The following is a 26,408-nucleotide window of genomic DNA, read 5'->3' on the forward strand; positions in this document are numbered from 1 at the left end:
AAGCCATGTATGTGATGTGACAATGAAAGTGTAGGATCACTCTTCTCCATTTTTCCACTAACTTTCAGGCTGCATCTTCCCATCTCTGCAACTCATCCTTTGCTTGGCCTCCTCCTCGCTCACCTCGCTGGCTTCTTTTGATTTCAAGAGCTGAACTATTCTGCAACATTTGTTGATGTGGTTCTGATAGTAAATGCTGCAGAATTGTGCTCCTCTTGGAATTGTTCTTCTTCGCTGGAGAGGGACCCATCACCGGCCTCCGTCCACGACCTGTTCATTCCTCTGCACTCACTCTCACACTCTGAAGTAGATGGAGCTTTAAGTCTATTTCCTGGATGTGATTGGGTCTTTTAGCTGGAATAGCCTGACTATTAGCCAAAGGAAATGAGGTGTTAGCATGCTCTTGTAATGTGGTAATGTGCAATTTCTACAGGGCTGAGATCACTCGATTAGACTTAGTCGTCCTGTATAATTTAGGACAGAGGGGCAGATGGGTGTGATGGACAGTGAAGTTTAAACCACTCTATGTGCTGTAGTGGTTCAGCTCCATGTGGTCCGCTCTGGTCTGAAGGGGCCTGAGCGGAGACTCCGAGCTGGGACTGTGGACTCAGCTCTTGGAGATGTTCTGGAACACTTCCAGACCTCATTAACCTTGGGCAAAGGGCTCAGAGTAGATCAGCGCCCCCCGCAGGCTTCATTCAGGCTTCGCCTCATACACACACCTATGCTTTAGACATATCTGCTGTGCATCTATATTTACGTGTGAAGTAAAGATATCGAAACATGCATGAGATTGTGTATGCTAATATTCCGCTCAACACATTTTATTACACTTTCACATATCGTTCTGGAAATATTCTTTAAAATATGGCCATATACTATCACATGCATAAACCTGAATGCAGCTGATACCAGAAATGTATTTTCCATACATACCATAAATGTAGCTATCTCTTTCTTAACATGGCTAGTAGTAAAGTATATAGAGAGAGATATGGCAGACTTCTGCCATTGTTATGATGTTTCTTATAATCAGAATGCGAGAAAAGAGACTGCAGGGGTTAGATTTATAGTTTTTGTTTATAGTTTTCATCTTGCATGGCAAGATTGTAAAATTTGCTACTTTCAGTGTACAACAGCTATAAAACTTGCAATATGCAAATATATTTGTGCTTTAGTTGCATGTTAAAAGTGCACAATGTAACATTCTCATTCATAGGTTTTTTTTTTTTTTTTTTTTTCACATTGTCAGTACAGTTCTCTCACATGTTTCTTTATATTTAAGTTTTGACTAACCTTTCGCAGCATGTTGACCTTGATGGACCAAAAAGCATGACATTTTGATTTGCAGACTTCGCCTTTAAGTGCCCGCTTGTCTCTCTTCAGTCAAAATATCCAGGTCTCACTCATATTGACAGGCTGTCCACTCTGGTCAAGTCCACCGTTTGTCACCAGCTTTGCCAAGACCCCTTTCCCAGTGTGTGCATGTGTGCGTATGTGTGCGTGATATAACCTCTCTGCCATCATTTGTGTGTCCCTCCTCGTGTGCAGTGGCCTTGGGTCCATTGGTCCGGGCCAGATAGACCGCAGTGGAGCAGGGCAGGATTCAAAACATCCCCACCGCTCTGCTGAGGTCGGACTGTGGCATCATTAGGTTGACTGGCTAAAGCAGGGTCCGGCAGAGTGGGGGAGGTGTGTGGGCCGGGGGGGCTGGGGTGCAGGGTTAATATGAGGGGTGAGTGACAGATTTTGACTCAAGGACAACTCCATATCAGAGGTTAATGACAGAGGCAGCCTTGGTCCGCCGTTGGGTATGCAACTCATCATAGTGTTAAACATAGACCGTGATGGCAGTGGTTTAAATAGAAACTGCACTGTACATATATTCACTTAAAAAAAGAAGTTAGAAGAAAGAAAGGAAGAAAGCTGATTATTACTATTTTTATTACTATTACTATAATAATCCTGTTTGTCTACCAGAACTGCCCATAGTTTCAGCAGTTTCAGTATGACCTTCAGCTGTCCAAATTGTCTATTTAATAAAACTTTCTATCAATAATAATTTCCAATATACAAATTCACATTCATTCTTTTTTCACTTAATTTTTCTTTTCTTTTTCAGAAATAATGCAATGATTTAATAGCAAGGCTGGCGCCACCTACTGCTTCTGCTCAATTTCATTTTTCTCCAGCAACTAGGTCAGGAATCAAAATACAATAGACGGTCCGCAAAAAACCCGGAAGTGCAAGTTCGGATAAAGAGAATGTTTGGTGAATTTCATCAAGGGGAAAGAAGATATTGCTCTCTCCTATGGGATTTGGGAAAAGCTTAATATACCAGTTAGCCCCGTTAGTGGCGCATTACATACCACGACCAAATAGCAGCGATTGGTTAAATGACACCAATGAAATAAAAATGATATCGTCGAACGAACAAATTCCAAAGCTGCGAGGTCAGACGGTTTCTATGAAGTGAAACCATTTATTATTATTTTTGTTTTTTACAATTTAAGTTTGTCACAAAAAAACAAGCAAAAAAACAGCGTAAAATGACAAAAATACAGAATACCTCTCCCTTTGTCATCAACACTGAAAAGTTCAAGCAAAATGCAGGGACAATTTACATGCAAGGATAACAGTGCTGTCATTTATTTCTATCAATCTCAATCTAGATGAATTATACAACTCTAAGATAGAATTTCTATATTTAAACCGTCCCCCGTGTTCTCGTTGTTGTCTGTGTTTGAAGATCTCTCTGGTGTGGGGGTCTTCCTTGTCCCCTGCAGCTCCATTCATCAGCACAGCAGAGACGCTCACAGCTCAGAGACTGTGGCCTCTTCAAGGTGATCTGGGCCCGCACTGTCGCTGCTTGTGAAATCGATGAACTCACTGACAAACTGCAGCAAATGGGAATGTGGAGGCTGGACACCTAAATACACCCCTCTCTGACAAAGAAGTCGGCTTTATTTATTGATTACATTGTTGTTTGTTCTTTTCAGATCCAGAGTTTGAGGGTTGTATTTTACCAAGAGGAGACAGATAATTGATGAGTTATGAGTAATTTATGGAGGGATAAAGTTTGATGGGTAGACCTTGTCAGAGATATCATTGATGCTGTGATTGATTGGGAAAAGTGTCTAGAGTCACCTGCGGGGAAAATAAAGAGTCTGAGAGGCTGAGGGGAGTCCTGCAGCTGTAGTAGAGACGGGATAGAAGGAGGTTAGCAGTGCACACGTACAACTGCACAATGTTCCATTTTATGTCCTTCTCTGATTCCTTGTAATAATAGCATTTTTTTATTGTTATTAGGCTGTTATTAGGATGTTCTGCTTTGGCCCCAGGTTGTGAAACATATGTAAAACAAAAAGTGGTGAATACTTGCTCAGAATGCATGAGGAAAGTGAGGAATGAGTTTGAACCACTGCAAACTGTTTCATTTAACTCATTTCATATTTTTGAGATGGTAAAAATTGTGTACAGCTCCTTAAACTGTATATTTGTTAGAAGCATTTCAGCAAGATGCTCTCTCCTGCTTTCTGAATTCAAATAGAGTATGTGAAAAAGTTATTTTACAGATGTGCCACAGGTGTAAGTTGCATTTATTTAAAAGCATGATTATTATGTGATGCACACAAAGCTTCACACTCACAACTTCATATCACAGAAACATAGTGACACATTTTAGTAATGTTTTTAGCAGTGTTTTGATTACGACTTAAAGTAAAACTTGAATTGCATGAGTGGTTCAGATTTGGCCTAATGTCTTTTGTTTTTGTGTGTCTGTCCTCAGCGTGTCACCCGGGCTTCTTCAAGGCGTTCGCTGGAAACATAAAGTGCTCCAAGTGTCCTCCTCACAGCTTCAGCTTCAGTGAGGGCTCAGCCGTGTGCCGCTGTGAGACGGGCTTCTACCGCGCAGACAAAGACCCGCCCACTATGGCCTGCACGCGTGAGTACTGCTGGATTGTTGGTTTGATGTCTGTACAATGTGATAATGCTTTCTAATGAAGGATAAGAGACATTTTCAGGGATCATTTACACTGAAATTTAATTTGAAATATCAAAAAGAAAATTTACAGTTGAGATCAGTAATAATAGTTGGTTCTTGATCACACCATTCCTCACGGAGAATCAGAAGCCTTAAAATAAAAATGCTTTTACAATAAATCAATACATTTTTATGTACTTTTAATGTACACTTTTAGTTATAATTGATCAGTGGGCTTAGGCAGTTCTTATTTCTGGAGGTCTGCCACTTGCTCGTCACCACGTTCATAGAACATTCCACAATGTGGCATTAAATCTTGCAAAACAGCCCACAGTTCACTTTATTTGTATTTTTAACTGGGTGATAAATGATTACAGATACAGCTGTGTTCTTCTAGTGCATTAGAGTCTATGGGTCACACGCCTGCCTCTTCTGGTCTGTGAGTCTGTAACTGTCATTAAGACTGCATATTTGCATTAAATTACAGTTTAACTGGACTAATTCTGCTTTAATTAAAAATCCATTTGGCTGTCATGAGATAGACGTGGCCGTGCGCAGAGCTCACCAGGCTGTCTGTGGCTCTTAAAGGCATGTTACAGTGGAGCTGCACTTTTTTAGAGATGGAGACATTCAGAATAGAGGATGAATGAGGCAACTGTATTATATACATATATCAAGTAACTTATGTTCTTTGTTTTTAAAGTAACACCATGTAACTTTCTGGAGGTGGCACATCCCTAATCCCATGGGACATAGAAAGTTAAAACCATACATACGTCAGAACATTTTAATGGAGAAAGACTTTCTGCCATACTGTGGAAAATGACAGCCAAAGGAGCAACATGGAGACGAGCAGATCGAGGCACTCCTCTAGGCCAAGTAGGAGTCAGGTTTGTGGAGATGCCACAGTACTACCAGTGGAGACACCAGTACTTTAACTGTGACCACAAGCAAATGTCCTCTAAACCCAATTATAAGGCACATTCTCTGTCGTCGTGGTGATGCATTGTAAAACAGGGCTTCCTCCTGGCCCAGCCCATAAACTATTTCCTTCAAGTGAGGAATTGAAATGGAGATTAAAGAGTTTAGGCCTGAAGACGGAGGGAGGGGTGTCACCTGAGTGCGATAAAGGTGAAGAGAGGTAGAGCTGGCGAGGGGATCGCGCGATACCATCTACCCCCCTGAAGGAGAGCGGGCTGATTGATGACAGTGGGGCAGCTCTGTGGGGCGGGGCTCACAGGGGGACTGTCCCGGGTGGAAAGCGGGGAGGAGATACAGGGAGATTAAAAAAGGGGAAGTTGTTCTCTTTGTATAGGTCTACATTTTGAGATATAGAGACAAGGAATAATTCTACAAATGAATCTCATTAATATTAAAAGGTAGATTTTTTGAATGCACTGTGGAGCATCAATATTTCAGTGAGATGATTTAACGAAAAACAAAAAACTGTTTTATTTACATCACATTTCATAATCACATGTTTTCAGATGTTTTATCTAGTTAGTTAGATTACTTATTCTTAAATTACCGAACATATTGCATCAGGATTGAGATTTCAACTTCAAATTTTCAGTTCAGAAATGTTCTCTATATCAGATGTGTTATGATACTGAAATGTCAAACTCGATTTTGATGCGACAAATCTAATGTTTCAAACACTTTTGACTTGTTTTATGCTTCAGTTCATTTTATATTTAAAATAGTTTGTCAAAAACTATAATGTAGCACAGAATACATGCTTCTTCCTATAGTACTGGCAATAAAAATGACAGAGCAAGATGCGTGGGAGGAATCAGTGCAGTCTGCAGGGGTAACACAGGGGGAGGAGTCGTCTGGGGAGGGGAAAACATCCCATTGTACAAGCAGACAGTGAGCTTGGCAGGACGGGACGTTTCCGATCCCCCAGGTCTTTTAACTCCGCCCGGCTGACAGCTGCAGCCTGCTCCAACACAATGCGTACCCCATGCACAAACGCACCCTCTGTGAATGCGTTTGCATGAGCCAAGAACCATACATTGTTATGTTTTCCCATTGCCAATGTATACCCGTGTTTATTCCAATTTTGACAATTCTTCAGAAAGTTTGACAAGTTAACTGCGATCTAGGGAGCCCAAAAAAGTTTAAGAAGTCAGGCCAGCTTTGTGCACAGCTTGCAGATTAGGTTTCATTGGTGTTTTTCAACTTCTCTCATATTTCTTACCCACCATTGCCTTGCCTCCTACTGATTCATGTTTTTAGATCATATTTACAAACATCACAGCATTTATAATATTTTGTTTGTAAATCGATTATAATGTGCTGATCATAGGTACAGCAATGCACTGATATCTTTTACAAAGTCGATAATCACTAAGTTTTAAATTGCAAATCTGTTGCAAACTTGAATAAATGAATAAATAATTGCACTGAGACACATTTTGTTTACTTCTACGTTGCCTTGTTCCCTGCTGTTCCTTCACAGTGGTAGGGTTAATATTACTCCACAAACCAAAAAATACAGTTTAGAAAGTGTGTGCAGTGGACCACATAAGAAAGATCTTATTTTAATGAACTGAAATTAAAATGAATGAATTATACTCTGTTTTAATATGTTTCTTAGAGGTTTTTCAAGTCTAAACTTCGGAAATGCTTTTTACCTGCAAACTTTTGGTCAGCAATATTTATCTATTAATGTGGTATACCCACGTTTATTTTTACCTCCTATTTACAATGTTATTTGCAACCCAGAGAGCTCCAAAGGTTGTCTTGCTCAAAACCAACAGCATGATAATTTATTTGATAATTTAATTTATGATGATATTATTTTTAGGGGTGTCAAATTATCGCGTTAATTGCGATTAATTAATTACAGTCATATTTAGCGTGTTATGTTTTTTAATTGCGTTAATCTAATTTTTAATCTCTAACTTTACTGTTTCTGTATGCGAGTTGCTTTATTATAAAACCTGTTTTTATGTGTTGTTGGAACAACAACACACACACACACACAAAAAAACACATTTATACATTTTTTTATTTCGATAATTCCACTCATTGCCGGAAACCCACACAAAACGCGCGCAGTAAGAGTGATGTAAACGTCATGTTAACGTTGGCGGCGTCAGTCGCACAATGGACGAGGTGGAAGAGCCAGTAGAACAGAGTCAGCAGTGCACAGGTAAAAACACATTTGTGTCTTGGAAATTATTCTCCCGACGTGAAATATAAAAGAAAATAACAAATATAAAATCGCCTACAACTTAAATGTCACTGGTGAAAACAACATGCATAGGCTCATGATGTCTGCACTACTGTCCTATAGTGACCTGCCACATGAGGGGACACGCACACAAACACAAACACACACCTTCATCATCGTCATTAACCTGAGAACGCGAGGACCACGTTTCCTTCCGTAGACACTGCGCAGACACCGACGTGCTTCCATGCGCCGCGTGTGGATCGCTGCGTAAACCGCGCTTCCTCCTCTGCGCCTCTAAACCAGAACTAACACCAAGACTAAAACCAGGACTAATCCAGTCCAGGACTAATCCAGTCCTGGACTAAACCAGGACTAAACCAGGACTAAACCAGAATTAAAACCAGAACTAAAACCAGGACTAAACCAGAACTAAAACCAGAACTAAAACCAGGTCTAAAACCAGGATTAATTCATTCCAGGACTAAACTAGGACTAAAGTAGGACTAAAGCAGGTCTAAACCAGGACTAAAACAAGGACTAAAACCAGTGATCTCATATATAAAGCATTTCTCTATCAATAATATTTTTTATATGGTTAAGGAAAGACTGGACTTTTTACTGTCTTTAAGTAGACAAAAGTTATTATGTTCAGATTTCCTCGTCTTTGCTACTTTACAGCAAACAGTTTCTTATTCATGGAGACTTGGGCTCAACAGCCAATTTGAAGAGATTTGTTAAACAATAAATGACTTTATAAAGTCACTTTTTTTAATCTATATCAGTCTTTTGATCTGCCACAATAATGTAATAATGAATTTAAATGAAAATACCTCAAATTGAAGGCTTTTCTCAGCAATTTTTAGGTGAGATTAAAATGAGATTAATTAGATTAATTAATTACAGATCATAATTAATTAATCTCTCAATTTTTTTAATCGCATGACAGCACTAATTATTTTAACTATTCATACATTGATTCAGAATGAGCACTTTACTAACTCAGTTTTTAATATCAATGAGTCAGTGTTTATTAAAGATCCCTTTTCAAAACTTAAGGCATCTAAAGTTCTTTCCAGTACAATCAAAACAATCTAAAATCTGCCCTGTATCAGTACTGTTTGCGTTGGTGCTTGCTGGTGTTAGTGGTAGTGGTTTAGTGAAGCGTTACCACCTTGGCATTGAGGGTTCAATTCCCAGCCTTGACCTCTTGCCAAATGTTTCTCCCCTCTCTCTCCCCAATTTAAGCCATATCCGTCCTATCAAAATGGCCGTAAAAGCCAAGTAAATAAATAAATAAAACAATGTCTCTGTTGTTTGCAGGTCCTCCCTCTCCTCCTCGTAACCTGATGTTTAACCTGAATGACTCCTTTTTGTTACTGGAGTGGTCCCCTCCTAGTGACACCGGGGGTCGCCGAGACCTCACCTACAACGTCCAGTGTAAGCGCTGTGGACCGGAGCCGGACCAGTGCCACATCTGCGAAGAGGAGCTGCGATTCCTGCCCCGACCACTAGGGCTCACCAACGCCACTGTCACCGTCACCGACTTCTCCGCTCACGCCAACTACACCTTTGAGATCGAGTCGCTCAACGGAGTGTCCGACTTGAGTTCGTTCCCTCGGCAAGTGGCTTTCATCACCGTCAGCACAGACCAGGGAGGTGAGTACAAAACTGATCTTCTTATAAACGCTGATATTGATACTTTCTGGTGACATCACGCTCGGAGTGTTCTACATGTATTTGTATGGGTCAATGTTTGGAAGTTAACATGATGACACAATGCACACATTAGCAAACACAGCCAAAAAACATTTTAAGATAGTCTGAAAACTGAAAAAAATCGTGAAAGTGACTAACTGAGCGAGCTATCTTGTGACTGTAATTTGATGTCTGACAGACGTGTTTAACAGTACAACTCAGATCACCTGTTGTAGTTACAGCTAAATCAGATCTTTCTGGTCAGATTACATTAAATTAAGGCCCAGATGAAAGTTTAATTTGAATAACAGAGATTCAGACAGAGCTACAGTTTGCATCACATCCCCAGGGAACGTTGATGATATGAGCTCCAAAATGTCAATACACTGTCAATATTCACATATCAGGTTCTGTGATGATGATAACGGTGGATGACCTATGGCAATGGGTCAGTCCACCTCAGTTCACCCAATGAGTTAAACCCTACTTTGTCAAATTTTGATGAAACTTGATATATATTGTAAATCATAGCCAGAAAAGCCAAAATTTCTAATTTTACATGGATATTTAGCATATCTCAACATAGGGGTAAGTCAGCTTCTAGGTAACTTTGTGTGAAAGTAAAAAAGAAAACCCATCCAGAATTTTCATTATGTTGTAATATATGTATAAGGTTAAATTTTTTCTATTGGTGTCATTGAGGTCGGGCGTGTCCCTTATTGTCAGTTTCAAGGTCAAAATATAGGTCAAAAGGTAAATCATCTCAAAAGTACTCAAATGCAAAAATAGATTTGGATTCTTTATGATTTCCACTTTCTAGAAATACCTTGGTTTTTGATACTGGACCAGTAGTTACAGAGTAAATACAATTTGAAATTTGGCGACCACGCAAAAAAGTGAAAAAAGAAATTGCGATATCTCGGAGACCGTTACTCTGATTGTGCTAAAATTTGAGATTTTGGCTTTGTTGGCTATGACTTACCCATACACCAATTTTCTTTGCAATTGGACAATGCGAGGGTTCAAATTGCAATTTTTTGGGGTGAATTTAGGTGGAATGACCCCAATGTGGCAATGAAGTTATCACAGAAACATTCCAGTCCAATTTTATAATCTCATGTATTGTAAAGAGTCCTTCTAAGACTCCTTCTTTTTCTAAGACTTATTATTGTCCTTACATTATATCAAATAACTGTTTAAATGTCAGAAAATAAATATACAGCTGTGAATGCGAAAAGCAGCCATTATGTGTGATGTGTATCAATTGCAAGTTCATATTTGTGTTTATGCTGTTTCATTGTTGTTCATATATGCCCCCGTACTGTCAGTGGGACCCGCTAAAGTTATTAATTCACCATGGCTGAAAATTCAGTTGTCAGCTCAAATCCTCTCTTTTCTGTCTTTGTCAAAGTATCATTCACTTTTTAAAATTACCATTACTACTGTGGCCATTTGTCAAATAGAGTGTGACTGTGCTGCCTATATATTGCAATGGAGTTGCCAGTGAAGCGAGAAAGTGGTACAATTCCAATGATATCTGCTAAATGTTATTGTAGTCTGTAGTTTTGCATTCTCAGCTGGTGCTTTATGTGATGGAAAGAGGCCAGGGCTGTCTGTGTCTAGATCCCTGCTCCAAATTTGCTTTTTTACTCAGAAAGCTGTATATTTCCTATGGGACATGGTATGGTGTGTAGAACGCTTATGTTTTTAATTTGTGATTTGCAAACAGTGCTTTCTGCCTCCCCTCTCCGCCCTCTTGCCATCTCCCTTGACTATTCTCTTCTCCATATTTCAATTGGCTGTTGGTCCTCCTCCCTGCATGTTTGTTTTTGTTCTTTCTACCTTTCCCTCCATCCTTCTGCTGACAGGGGGCTGTGGGGAAAATACATTTCTGTGCCAAACCATTAAATGCATTATTCAGTCTCGGTGGAACAGCTCCAGCCTTTACAGGTAACTCAATGTTGCACCCGGCCCTTTTATTTCATTAGGATGCCCAGTTTAGCACACAGTCTAGTGGCAGCTCCCCCGGCTGTCCACTAGGCACATTTGATCACTAACACACCTGGTTACTGTGTTATCTAACATGCTCAGGGGATGTGGCATATGGCTTCTACTGAGACTTGATCACATTCAGTGACTGACATGTACTAGCCACAACTTTATCACCACATAGCAGATTGGATAGTAACATTAGTGTTGCAACAGTAAAATGGTAATAATAATAATAACAGTGGGTAGCACTTGTAATGTGCTTTGTAGGTGTTGTCAAAGTCTCTCAAAGCACGACATGATAGACATTGTTTATTCACTCCACACTCGGAGATGGTAAGCTTCTCGTCCATTACCAATCAGTCACGCAAACACCACTTTGATACTAGGCGATGTGAGTGAAGTGTCTTGCCTAAGGGCACAATAACACTGCACTAATTGATCCTCTGACCTTTGGGTTGGTGGACCACTGCTATAATCACTGAGCCCCCTGTTTTAAATGGTGTATACTATATAGAAGCCAGGATGTACTTTATAGTTCATTTGTTGTCAACATGCTTATTGAGAATGAAATGAAAAAAATGCATTTGAAAATTATTAACTACTTGGATTGAGTACATGGTGCACATTTTGAACGCATTCAGGAGCATTGAGGGAGAACTGAAATATGAACTAAATTAATACAACTATCCTATGCATTTTTGAACATTGCCACTTGCATCGTAACGGTCTAAAAAAGCACAGGGTTAGTTGATTAAGCGTCCATGGAGACGAAACATTCTTGTTCACAAAGCAATTGCTACTTCGCAAATCTTGTAGTTCCAGTGGCCATTATATCTCAAAAGTCATCCAAAGTAAGTAACCATGGTGATTCAAGTGGTAAAAGGACAACATAAGGTTTGTGTGGTCCCAGTGTTGAGTGCACTGTGGTCTATACACCAAATCGCAATATTAGTTTATTTTTATGTCCATATTGTATAATACTACCAAGTGGCTGTGAGTAATTCTGTGCACATTTATGGATTACTTTAGCAGCCGATTTGCACTGGTTTAAAAATGTGTGAAGGTATTTGACCGCCTCCTACCTCTTTTTCTTGCATAATTCAGTGCTTCATGAGTGATTTAAATGTGGTATAACATTTGTAGAGTGTGTGAAAAGTTGGAGTGGAAATAGTGGAGGTGTCGACTGACATGTTTTGCATAAGTATTGGTGGCTCACTACACTCCAAAATGTGTTATACTGGTAAATATTCTAGTGCGTGGAGTTTCAAAGAACACACATTTAAAAGTGCACTATGTAACCTTGACATTCATCATAGAGATGAGCAGGTTACACATGCAGGCTAAGTTACAGGTCAGATCTGTAGAGCGGTGACCCTGCTAACAGCAAGAATGCACATTATTAAAGTTCAGTTTGCTGTAATAATAACACCTGCACTTGAATACATGTAGGACAGATAAACTTTATGCCATGCTGTGGGACATCTCAGACAAAGCAGTAACATCTCCATGGAGACAAGCAGGTTATGGACTCCCTTACTACATAATATGTTCATTCACATTGTATTCAGTCATTGCTATCCCACTGACATGTTTTTTGTGTGATTTCTTTCTACTTCCAATTTGCGATATAGTACAGATAAAGATATATACTTATTTTTATCCTAACTTTGCACCTTTGCTTGTGCCATTCACACTCCAATTAGAACAGCATGTGGTAAGCTAGTTAGTGGGTTGGATATTCACATCTTGGTATCCTATAGCTATTTCTGTAAAAGTGAAGAAGGATGACATTTACAAAGTTACCCTCACAATTATTACTGAATTACTGCCACTTTAACGTATTTGTAGGTATGCTTAGTGTATAATGAGACCATGTGTAAATGACCTCCCAGCTTCATTTAATTAGAGATGTCAATCCACTATACATGGATCTATTTCATGGTTTTTATATTCACAAAATTTTTAGCTGAATCTTGCTGCTAAAAGTATCATGGTTAATTGGGAGTTCCACTCCCAATTAACCATAATAGCAAGTGGCACTTTATGGACATTTTTAATTGACTGACATGAGGAGCCATATTACCCATGAAGGAAAAAGGGTAGCAAAGTGAGCTAGCCCCTCCTACTTTCTGTTGAAAAGCAAGATGGTCTGGTACTTTCTTCACAGCAAATTATTATCCAGTTGGTTGGGTAGTCCACCAATTTATAAAACTTATATGACGTGTTAAGACTATTCACCCTCTTGCAAACCTCTCATTAAGTGTGCTGGGGGTGTTCAACATGCATCTCTATGGTGGGATGTTCAGTAGTTGCAGTAGTTGGTTTTGGCATCAAGTGGTTTGTACTAATAGAAGGTTGTTGGTTCAGTTCTTCTCCTGATAATCTCTGTCCTAAATCTCTGTGTGGATTCTGTACTGATTAAATTACCATCAGATTTTAAACATTTAACTTTCAACAAAGTAATAGATATTTAAAACTCCACAAACACTCCACAGGAAGATCTCTAATTTTCCCCCTTTTATTTAGTCTATACTGATACTCAGACTGGGGGTGTTCTAGGTGCATCTCTAAGGTGGAATGTCCAGCAATCGCATAGTTTTGAACTAACAGAAGGTTGCGGGTTCAGTTCTTCTCTTGATAATCCTTGTGCTAAATCTCTGTATGGATTCTGTACTGGTTTAATTACCATCATCCAAATACATACTATTACCTCTACAATCTGATTGAACAGGTTTAAGTAAGACTTTTTTTTTTTTTTTTTTATAATTACATTTTGCTTTGTAATGTTACTCCTTTTTATTTGCTGATTATGACCCCAAACTTTGGCTACTTGGTTCACAAAAAGGTGAACTGAAATATGTGATGACATGAATGAAGTGTATACGTTATTGTTGTTGCTTTTTTGTATCAATCCTCCAGTTTTTTTTTACCTTTCAGACATATTTTCCCCTGCATTTATTGAACCAAAGATTACTTTCTGTGATGTCTGCGGTAGAAATGCAAAATATTCCCGACCCTGTGAATTTCCTTGATAGAAAATAATGCAAATCTTCTAAGGAGAGCTGGAATCTGTGTGCTGCTGCAGTAATCATTTTTGCTGTATAATAATGCATACAGACCAATACATTTACACACAGCTGCTTTAAACCCACTCGGATGGGTCTGTTTGAGAAGGTGCACAGACAAAACAAACCGTATTACCATAGCGACGCCATCAGCAGAAATGAAGTCGTGAGGAATTTAAAGTGCGGCCAGTCATAATGAAATAAATTAGACATAGTTATTAAAATGCAGATGCCCCCTTTTGCTAAACTCTTTGCTTTTTGCAGATAATAGTCTTCCCTTAAACATGCACGCCCACACAATACTGCACAGATGAAATAAGGGTTGCCATATAGTGATAATTTGCTGTCAGGCATAACCTTTTCACTGTTTTTGATTCATTTGATGGGAGAAATGGGGGATAGAACACACACATATATATGCAAAGACACTGGATTGTAAAGTATAAGGATTAACGGCATGGGAGAGTCTCAGCCCAAACTAAATCCTCTTTGTATTTGGAGATAGGCACCAAGAGTCGGGGGAAATTACCAGCGCATTTGTTTTCTAAAGTCTGCAGTGACTAAAGTGAGGTGCTCCAGCTGTCTTGTGGACCCCCAGACAACTTCCTGGTTTGTTATTAGGGGATATACAGGAAGAAAAGTTTGGATTTTAAACATTTAACTTGCAACCTATCTTCCAACAAAGAAATAGATATTTCAAGCTCTGCAAACACCCTGGAAACATATATACACAACCTAAAATTGTGATCTTTTTTTTTTTTACCCCCTTTCATTGATTCTATATTGATACTTTGCAGTGACATCATGCTGGGGGTGTTCTGCATGCGTCTTTATGGTTGTATTAGCAAACACAGGAGCCTATGATCAACACAAGTGTTCATGGTTCATGGTGTTTAGGTGTTTCATTTTCAACAAAAAGGTGAGAGTGGCTGCCACTAACTTAGAAACTGTTAGTTAATGCTAACTAGCTTGTGACTGTAATTTTATATTTGATAAACTTGTTTAACAGCACAAATTATTTCACCTTTTGTAGGTAACTAAGTTAGATCTTTTTAATCAGATTGTGTTTAAATAAAGCTTTTATTAAAGTGCAATTTGAGTAACAGACAGAGCAGAGCCTACAGTACCATCAGACCCAGCTGCAAAGTATCCATATAAGATAGGTTGAGATGAATCAGTAATTGTGGTTATAAAAATGTTAATATATACTTGTTAGATTAGATGGATAATTACTCACGGTGAACTATGAATTTCAGAACGAAAGAAAGAAAGATTCTTAAAGACTGTCTTCTCCCTGAATGCTTAACATTTAAAGTTGATACAGTGAAAACCTTAGTTTGAGATCGTAAAACGCTACATATGTTTAATGCCATACTGTGAAACATTGTGGGCAAAGCAAAAAGACACCAGATCTTCCACCAGAGAAGTTAAATGGTGCACTTTTATAGGTTTTATATATGTATGTGTATATATATATATATATATATATATATATATATATATATATATATATATATATATATATATATATATATATATATATATATATATATATATATATATATATATATATATATATATATATACACTTTCAAACCTGATAAATAAAACTACATGAAGTGAGAATATAAACTGTCAGGAAATATGCCTATAAACTTTTAAACTTTGAAGGTAAAAACTTAGAAAATGCTTAAACACACGTTTTAATCAGTGATTTATCTGTGTTGGCACAAATGCACCAATTAAAATAACATAGCTCAGTTGATTATGTAGCACCTGCTAATTATGATTCTGATGATAAGGCACAGGCTGAGAAAAGCTCTTAGATGAGATACAGGAATAGTACGCATGCTATATAGACAAACAACATAGAGGCCTGGTCGTGGGTGGTGATGCAGCAGTGAAGTTAGTATGGCTGTAGCACAGACTCTATATGTAAATGGACATAGCTAACCTGCTAGCTGCCTTGTTCCAAATAGGAAATGTTCATGGAGATGCTTTTGGCTTCTTCGACTTTGTTTTCAACTGACTTTACATTGAAAAATTGTCATCCCTTTCTCTGTAGCTGCTGCTGTGAGCCTTGTCATTTTGGTCTTAAAATGTTCGTGTTAAGCCACTCTACATGATCCTGGTTTTTATTTATCTATTTTGTGCATAAATAAATTCCTATTTGTAATATGGACGTGGCTTCAAATTGGCTCCTGTAACAGTTAGCCTTGTGAGCTTCATTTGACTGGAGCAGAACACTATGGGTGACATCGCTCTCACTTAGTCTACTTCTTTATACCGTCTGTGGGCTGTAGTCCTTTAGTCATTTAGTTCTTCAGTTTATTTAATTTGTCAGTGGAGATTTAGTCAACTTAAGAGAGTATTAGTTGACTAAACATTTAATTTAGATTATTCAAATTTAAATGAACAGTAGCTGAAAGGAAAGGGAATAATGTGATAAAGTGAGCTCACTGAAGATTTGGGAGAGAATCATGAATTAAATGTATTTATTCATTTATTTTTACACATAAATGTCTTTGTACTTTTTTGTTTATCAATTCAAAGTGTATTTTTTTCATCACCTCGTCTTAGATAATCAGATACATTGTCAGATCATAGATACTGAAACATTTAAAAAGCTTTTGCCACGCCCCTTTTTAGTTGACTAATCGATCTTAAGTCGACCAGGAATTTCTTAAATCAACTACACCATTGGAAGTTAGAGTTGAGTGAGAGTTGAAGTGAGCATTAGTTTTGGTCTAACACAGCCCCATGTGTATTCACTTGATACACGTCTGTTGCAAGACTGAAGACAGCGTTACACCACTGACACTGTTTATGCCTTTAGGAACAGAACCCACTAGAAAATGTAAGCTGGCAGCTGACATGTCCATGACCTCTTACGTGCTTGTGTGTATGTATGCCTTTTATGAGTACATTTTATGCGTGGAAGAATACGTATTTCAGTACAGTGGCATGGTAATTCTAAAAAAAAAAAAAGAAAAAAAAATGTCATAAATACCCTTTATTTTATCATACCACAGAAGTTCCTACTTTTTCTGATTGTGAGATGGACTAAACTAAATCATAGCATTATATAGTTAATGCTTGAAAGCGTTCAGAAAGTAGTTATGTCAAGCCATTTGACAGAAATAGAAGAACTTGTACTTATTTGACTTGAATGGCTGTGCTTTTCTAACTCCAATGGGAACTCTCAGCACGTTACGAACCACTCACCCACCGATTTACATATACTTTCGTACACCATTGTATCCAGGCACTGGGAGTGAGGTGGGTCACGTGTCTTGCCCAAAGACACAACCTCCATATGCATCCATGGGAGCTAGGATTGAACCGTCAACCTGTGGCTCTGAACTTTCTGTTGACTTATGCAGAAATCAATGAAAGTAGAGATGTTCACCAAATGTTATTTAAAGCATTTACTACAACATCTACTACTACAACTACTTTTAATGTTGTAGTGGTACTTCTGTACTTTTGCACCAACTACTTATATTACCACTACCACTGCTTGTCTTAGTACATGGCTACTACTACTACTACTACTACTACTACTGCTACTACTACTGTTATCATTAGATGCCTTCTATTTTCTGTTTCTACTCTCCCAAGTTAAAAAAAAAAGAAATTTTCCCTCAGATATTACACAGAAGTAAAAATCAATACTGTACATATAAAAAGTATAAAGTCAAATCCCTCTTCCTACTCCACCTCTGCAGTTTGTTACTTTAGCCTCTGATATATAATATTAACTCTAACTGTGCGTCATTAAACATAACTGCCCTGAACAGCACTGTAAAACGCATGCAGACAGGGGCCATTCAGAAGTAATTAAAAGGATTTCCATACTCTGGCGGGATAATACGTTATGAAGGAGGGGTGGACAGGTGTACGAGAGCCGGGAGAGGAGCAGGAAATGACCTAGAAACTGGAGTGTGTGTCTTTAATCACAGGAAGCAGCTGTTTAATCGTGCATGTCACTTTAAGCATTCGCAGGAATATTTCTCTAATTAATCTGAACGTCTCCACAACAACAAGAGACTTAACAGACAGGCTTTTGTAGATGAAAAGGTGCAGTGTAAGATGAGCAGTCTTGTATATGAGAGAAAGGCATTGACTGTGCATTGACTGGAAGTGATTGGTTACTTTCTTGTTAGTTACTTGAAGGCAAATGTAGTTGACTTCAAAGTGTATTCAGCTTGTCTTTTGTGGTTGAGTAAATAGATGTTATCATGCAAGCCTTTGGGGCTACTTTTGATGTTGTGTAGAAATAAATGGCGGAAATTGTTTGGCCAAGCAAAGCTGTTACCGAAACACATTTTTGTTGTAGTAGTACAGAAAAGGGCCATTGTAACTTATTTTATCTTATCTTCATCTTTATCTTTTATGGAGGTGCATTACTCGCTTGGATCCAGGGGAAAAAAATATTAAATGTCTTGAAAATCTTGCATTCTTACTGTGAGCAGGCTTGCCTCTTCATAGATCTGACCTTTGAGCAGGCCTGGTGCTGAAAATTGCCTTTCTCAATGGAGATAGATACAATTACTGCCATATTAGCAGGCACCTGAAAAGCTAGATAGTGCACCATTAAACAACAAACAACAGGTCAATAGCAATTACAACAAAACAAACAAAAATAAAATAATCAAATTAAATCAACATAATAATCCCCATTATCCATAATTTGTTGCCTTTTTCCCTACTGGCAACTCTTTTGCAGGTGTAAGGAAATCTATATTCTTTTCATATGTTTTGTTATTTAAAGTTCACCTTAGTCTGGTGATTTAGATCTAATTATGGAACCCAAATTTAGCCCTGAACTTTTCACTGTGCCCCACTTTTTACTTTTCTAAATTATTTTTACTGTGACCTTGGGTACATTCATCTTTTCATGTAATTTAACAATAGCCCAAGATGAAATGAACATTGATGCTATATTCAACTACCAGGCCCACATAGGCCCACACTAAAGGGACTGTACCTGAAAATGTGAAAAACTGTTTGTAGATGTCCAAAGTTACTCCTCCTATGCACCGTGAGGAGTTCCTAAGCGCTTTTCACAACTCTCAGAGACCAGAGCAAAGTTTTGCTCTTACCATGCAGCCAACAACAAATAGAATAATTAGAGGCAGACAGTACAGAGCAGATTTATTTTGACCTCAAGAGCTGCTCATACTTTTTATCTGTACTGGGGCAAGACATATTTTGCCCAAATACTGTACATGGGAAAAACCCAGTACGGGGCCTTTAACACTTTCATTCGTTTTGTCATGTGTTAAACAGCTCGAAACACTAAAAGTGGAGCAAAAACTCAACTCAATTTCTCACAGAGACACCACACAATTTTGCTCCTATGAGCGAACGAAAACTGGGTGTAAAATCTGAGGAAGAGGAAATGCAAATGAAGTTGTTTAGTGAGTGCTGCCAGATTTATTACAGCTGTGAGAGAAAAGGGATAGATGCTGCCATTTGCGCAAGTATAGATAGCATTTGATAGTTATTTTAAATTATTTAAATTGACCCACATGGACAGATCAGATAACAAGTTGTTTTCAAAGCAGCAGTAATGCAACACTTTGGCCTTGACTCCTACAAGTTTTGATACAGTGCGTTGATTCAGAGCGTTCAACAACAGCAGTATTTCAAACTGGTCATTCACACATTTGTCTCATGTCCTAAAGAGTGTCCCATGTTCTAAAGTGGAGACTGCGGATCCTGGATGGCCCAGTGTGCATCCCTGTCTCTGCCTCGCTCCAATAAAACAAGCACGTGTGTTATTTGTTCACTAAAAGAAGAGGCTAACGCTGGTTAACCTACTGTTATAAGATTTCACAGGTCCTCGTCACACAATCCTTACTCCAACTGTTAATTCGCAACATCCCTTCAACACTTCAGTACAGCCCAGGCACAGAGGCACACATTTGCACTTGCTGAACGCTCTCATCAGTTTCGCAGCAGAAATAATACGCACACGTCCCAGTAGTAAATCACACACAACACGCCCACAAACTGCAGATACTCTTTTTCAGTTTATGCTCTTGACTGTTGACTTGAGCCTCCATGATTACACACAGAATGAGGTATTGCAGATCAACACAAATCTATTCAGAAAAACGACAGAAATGTAGCCTTGAGTCCTGACGCACAAAACACTGTTAAATCATTTACTCATTTAAAACGGTTCAGAGACCTTCCTCAAAGCTCACACTGCATCACCAAGTTAATACTGTGCCAAACTGAATATGATTATGAAACACATCACAGAATTATGATCCAGTTGATGCTAAATAGTGCTAAAGTATTCTCTGGGATATTGTGCATTATAATGGCAACATATTTGGAGTTATGTTTGTTCACAGGCACTTATTTTTCCCAAACCTGATTAGAAGCATTGTTTACTTGGCATCTGGAAGCATAAAATATCCTGTTTACTGTACACCCATTGTAAAGAATATGAAGCCCTAAAAGGTGACCTAGTTGATTTTACCATTACAGTTGTTGCTAGTCCATGATAATTACATTTATTTGCACAATCGTCTGTTTTGTCTCATTTGGCTCTTTGTAGTTTTATGGTTGTATTGTAAACGTAATGGCCCACCTGCTCTGTGTAGCTTATGGTCTAACTCAAACTGGAGGTCATTTTGTATGTAAACTGAACTGTGTGAAATACACAAAAGCAAGAATAAACAATGCATGTTACATATAGGGGTGTAATTACAGATTTTTAAAATGCATTATGCAACTTTTCTGGTGAAGGATGCACTACCTGCTTGACTCTTTGGAGATATCATTGCACTTCCTGGAATGTTTCATAGTATGACATTAAAGGGACTGTCCAGAATTTTGGATACAGGGCCTCATTTCCTAGTTAGCCAGAGTGTTGGAGATGTGTGGAGACACTTTTTTAAATATTTCATCCAGTCCTTGTATTTGCAGAGGTGGCTGATGCTAGGCTAGTGCATGTCAATGGCCATACTTAGCCTGCCACTGTTTTTAGTGACAGGCTAACTATGGCCATTGACCATAGACTGTATAAAAGAAGTGGACTAAGAGAGTGTGACGTCACCCATAGCATTCAGTGCCGCTCAAATGAGGCTTGCAATGCAAACAGTTACAGGAGCAAATCTGGAGCCAGGTTCTGTATTATGAGTAGGATTTTTTGGACGGAGAAAACACCAAAAAAAAAAAATTCAGGATCATGTGTCGCGGGTTAATACGAACATTTTAAGACCAAGATGATAGAGCAGCAGGTACAGAGAGAGGGGCAACAAGATCCTAATGTAAGTCAATTGGAGCCACAGTCAGAAGGAGCCGGAAGAGCCTCCTGGTGAACTTCCTATTTGGCACGTGGCGGCTGGCGTGTTAGCTATGTCCACTTATATATACGGTCTATGCCATTGCACTATCCTAGCACCAGACCTCTGCAAATACAAGGACTGGATGGAATATTTAAAAAAGTGTCTCCACACATCTCCAACACTCTGGCTCAGTGCAATGGGGCTCTATGTCCAAAATTCCGGACTGCCCCTTTAAGCCTGTGTGGTGAGGAATTTGTTTATTGCAGGTGCTTTTATTGGTAAAAAAAAAATAAAATAAAAAGCATTCTTACTACGAGCTGGTTCGCCTCCCCACAGATCTGACCTGTACCTTGGTCTGGTTATGCCATCTGCTTGTCTCCATGATGGAAGTAATAGCATCTTCATGAAGACAAAACAGGTAGTCATTATTGGATAGCAGTTGTCAGCCCAGCTCTATTAATGCTATGTAGATCATTTTTTCATCAGCAGCATTCACACAATGTCTGCTCAATGTCATTCAGTCACTTCTTTTTTTTAAATTTTAGCTTAGCAGAGTCTCCAAAACTCTTTATGAACCCGATGCAGAGCTTAACAAGTTGTTTTCCAGATTTTAAATGATCTGCTGGCATGTTCATAACTCTCCCGTCCAGGAAAACATTTAACCAGTGGCATGGCAGGAATGCAAATGCATACAACTTGGCAGGGCCTTTTCATTTTCAAATTCATGAATATTCAAAAACCCATATCTGTCACTGGGAACTATGATCAAGAACCAAAAAATGAGGGAGTCACAAACTATGTCGAGAAACCTCTGGCCCACCTTGATCCACACTGGCTTTGCTCCATCCTTCAAAAACATGACATCCAGTCCCATTAGGCAGCGCTGGCTATAAATGAGCAAAGTGTTCAACTCTTGGCCCTTCTCAGCCACTGTAGCCCCTTCTCCAGGAAACGGTGCTCTGCTCTAACTAACTATGACAAATTAGCTCCGCACTTAATTACCAGCCTGGGAAAATTACAATGATGTTTATTAGGCGAGGCATCATAAAGCTTGTGCGCTCGTGTCCCAGGCCCGCAGCTTGAGAAACACTAATAATAACAACAGGGCTACAAATTGGCAGCGCAGAATGACCGGAGGGTTCCAAAACACAGGGCAGGGGGGAGGAGGGAGGGGGGGAGACGGGAGACTTTCTGCAGAGGAATCAATAAAGTGCTGTACTCTGCTGCCTGGTTTTGTATAAGGATGTGTGCTCTATTATGGACTAATGGAAAAAAGTTAGTGATGATGAACAGTGCTACAAGAAAATATATGGGATTATTAAGCACTGATGAGAAACCATTACTTCATTAGGCACAATTACACTTTCTAGAAGTTTGATTTAGTTGAAGTAGTAGCAGTAAGAGTAGTGAGTTTTCTTCTGTTGTTTATACCTAATGGTGCACTGTGCAACTTTTCTGGTGTAGGGTCTAGTGATATTGCTTTGCCCTAAATGTTCCAGAGTATGGCATTAAAAGTATTCTACTGGATCTCGATGTCGACAACCAATTGATGCCTCCGGGTCTCTGAAGAGGTGATCCCACTCACAAAAACAATGATCATTTTTAAGCTGTTTTTGAGCAGTTAAACACCTGTAATTGAATACACGCAAAATAGACTTTTTAATCTCATACTTTGGGACATTCCAATCAAAGAAATCAAGAAAGTAATGAAAAGAAAAGTGTAGAAAAAGTTATATAATGCACCTTTAAGTTGTAGAAGTAGCAGAAGCTGTGACTGTAACAAATCATTTCAAACTTCAATTTTTTTTTCCATTGTGACTTAAAAGTGTTTCCATTCTTAGTTGGTGATAGTTTAAACATATTGTAATATTTTATTTATCACATATTGTTTTATTTGTTTAAAATGTACAAAATAAATAAAATCCCATTCTTTACCTGTTCTGCACTTTCTTTTTTCTTTTCTTTTTTTAATAGATTTTGACATTTAGCCAAACAAAAAGAAAAATTGACAAAAAAAATCTAATAATGAATATTATATAAATAATAAAATGGTTTGTTTTCACTTATTTCCTATTCTTTACCTGTGAAATTCTCCTGCTCTTTCTTTCCAGTCAGATCCAGATGGTGACAGTGCATTGCAGATCACGTTCTAACAGTACGTGTGAGCGGTGCACAGCTGGACTCTGGCCTTGTGCTCCTCGCGGTCATAAATAGTCCTCTCCATGCTGCTGGCTTATTAACTCTTTGATTTATCTGCTCCTTTGTAAGAGATGAGCGCCCTTGGCTCTGGGGGCCCAAGGAGCACCCCCAGGGGCCCCAATTACCCTGTGCCATGTGCGAATGCGGAGGTGTGTCAAGGGAACAGTTTGTGTCACTGCGCTGGACATTTTAAGAACACAAGAGCGCTCTGTGTCGTGTATATCAATGTGGCAGAGTTGCTCTCAAGGGTGGCTCCATTATCAGGGCGTCTGAGAGGGGAGACACCCAAGGAACTATGGGACAGGGAATACATCCACGCAACAGCTACAGGATCATAAGTTGGCCTGTCATGATGAAGAAAATATACAGAAATAACAATAAAGAAAAAAGTAATTTAATACTGCTTACACAATACATCTAAAGTAGGAATATCTCCCTGAAATATTATAAATGAATTCTTAAAAACATGAGTTGCGATAAAAAAAAATAAAATACAATAAAATAAGAAACTGATGCTGCATGAGTTTGAAGTTATTTATTCAACCCTCTACAGCCAAATCTTATAGTACTGAAAAATAACTAAAAGTCCCTACTAGTACAAAGAAAAAGTATCCATGATGAATACTTCCCCCACACAAAGTATTGTTCCATCTGTCATTTATTGAATGAGAAGTCAGTATCTTGCCAGGCCTAATTGCAAGTTGGTTTAACACTCTATATAGTATCATCTTTAACCAGTCTTTTGTTAAAGCTTATTCTGTGTGCATGTTTTAGATTTTTTGATTACAATTAGATGTTTTTAAATCTGAATTCAGTTGATAGTGTCAATTTTAACCCCATAGAGACACGATAACATTTAAGAGAAGAGTAATGTATGAATTGCTGAACTAAAACAAGAGTCTCGTGCATTTCAGAACATGTTTGAGGAACTCTAAACTACAGAGCTGTTTTAAACATTATAAGGTAATATTTTGTTATTTGCAGTTAAAATTACGTTACGTTGATTATTCCTTGATTTGATTGTGATTAGTATTGTGGCCATTGTGTGCATGTCACTGTAACACTGTTGCTCAATTACAGCACAATCATAGCTTTAGGTTACTTTCTTATCCCATTTCATTTGTAATCTTCCTTTAATCCCCTGTGAGTTTCAGTCGTGTCCTTTAAATGTCAGATTTATAATTATTATGTGTGTGCTGTCTGTCTTTGACTTAAACAAGTTTTACTCTTGATCATAATCGTGTCATCTCACTGATTACTCACCATGATATAAAAAAGGAAAAGATTATTCTGATTTACAGTTGATGTTCTTGGAAAAGTATGGTGTTTTGATGAGCCAAATGTCAATGCAGAATTTTGCATCTTGCTATACTGCTTGAATCAGGTTGTAATTTTAAATCCAAATCAAATAATTGTGAAAGGAAAGCTATTCTATAAGATGTACTGTGACATTGTGGTAAGAAAATAGTTTATTATGTCATGTAATTCTTATTTCAAGGAAACCTCAAAGAGCTACAACAGCAAACTAAAGTCATGAAGTTACTGTAATAATAAAAACATAAATTAGAACAATTAAAAATAAAACACAGAACACATTAACAAAAGTTTAATTTAACTGCAAGGGTCACCAAAGCTTCTTCCCTATTACAATAATATTACAATAAAATGCTTTTGGTCTCTTTATAAGTTTTAATAGATTTTGTGTCTGAGCCCAGCAGATAGGTGGCTTCGATTGTAGTGCACAGTGTATAAAGTTATGATGAAAGCTAGCCGCACAGATGGACCAGATTAAAGGTTCCTGGGCTGAGTTTATGTATGGAGCTTGTTGTGTGTGGAAGCGGGCCCAGCTGGCACAATGGCCAACTGTATACACTCTGCTGCAGAAAAAGCACATTGCACTTTGAAGGCTTTGACCCTGAGTCTAACCCTGACCTCCAGCTGACCCGTGCACCTCTCCTTGTCCGCTCTCTTCTGCAGACAGCTCCAAGTGTATCATTTAGAGCTCCCCAGCCGCTAATGTTAACCACAGCCTTTTAACTAGGACACAAACACGGAAATTAAGGACAAGGTGACACGCCATATGACTTTGCAGAGATATGTTATAGCATGGAGGTATTGTTGAGCAGTCAGAAAGATCAGCTAGCATTGTGTGTGCTATTTCTGGTGCTTAAAATTACTAAAATCACGCTGCCATTTTTGGGCAACTAATTATATTTTGTGAGAACGATGTGACAGTAGGAATTGCAGACAAAAATGATAATAAGCAGCTTGAACACCAACACAAAAAATTAAACATTAAAAGGTCTTGTACCAGACTTTCTAGTTCGGGTTAATGCTAGAGATGCACCAGTACAACATTGGATATTTTTGATTTATTGGGTATTGGTTCAGCTGATATCCTATTTGGTCTATAAATTGGGGTATTAAGATGATTTACTAAATAAATTATATTTTAAATGTTTGTCCTAGTATTGGCAGATACTCAAAGCCAAAATATCGAAATTGGTATTGGAACAAAAAATCTGTATCGGTACATCCATAGTATTTTTATTTATTTTTTCATACAATTAAGCGAGTAGCTCAGTGAAAACCATGTGGAAACAGATTTCCACATAGTATTTTCTGAGTGCAGATTTTTCTGTCATGGTGCAGTGTCAGAGAGGGAAGGGACTACATCGACGTGGCGAGCAGAGTTGTAACGAAATCAATATTTAATTTGGACAATTTCATAACTGTGTAAATCTTCATTTATTCTATATATACATAAATGTTTATAAGAAATTTTTCTTATACATTGTTGAAATATGATGTCCCATCAGGGGCGGACTGGGAAGAAAAAACGGGGCTTTTCCCCCCACAAGTCCCATGCATTTGTAATACTTGTTTTTTCCCCTTGAGTGTCCATCATTTCTCATTGATTACTGTAGTACAGAAAGCTGCTTTAATATATGGTCCTAGCAAGATAAATACAAGATTAAACAATA

At 38.3% G+C, this 26,408-nt stretch overlaps 1 protein-coding gene across 1 annotated transcript in view; it reads left to right on the top strand.

The window, feature by feature from the left end:
* The window catches only part of LOC110156043 (ephrin type-A receptor 6-like), a 186,121-nt gene that overhangs the window by 95,658 nt on the left and 64,055 nt on the right, over positions 1–26,408 (top strand). Inside the window, exons 3-4 of the mRNA XM_020920227.2 lie at positions 3,791–3,946; positions 8,487–8,822. Of these exons, the coding sequence (XP_020775886.1) occupies positions 3,791–3,946; positions 8,487–8,822 (492 nt within the window). The remainder of the gene's footprint in view (positions 1–3,790; positions 3,947–8,486; positions 8,823–26,408) is intronic.

Source organism: Boleophthalmus pectinirostris, unplaced genomic scaffold (genome assembly GCF_026225935.1).
Source record: "Boleophthalmus pectinirostris isolate CB_2022bp ecotype Guang Dong unplaced genomic scaffold, ASM2622593v1 HiC_scaffold_1, whole genome shotgun sequence".
NCBI lineage: Eukaryota > Metazoa > Chordata > Actinopteri > Gobiiformes > Gobiidae > Boleophthalmus > Boleophthalmus pectinirostris.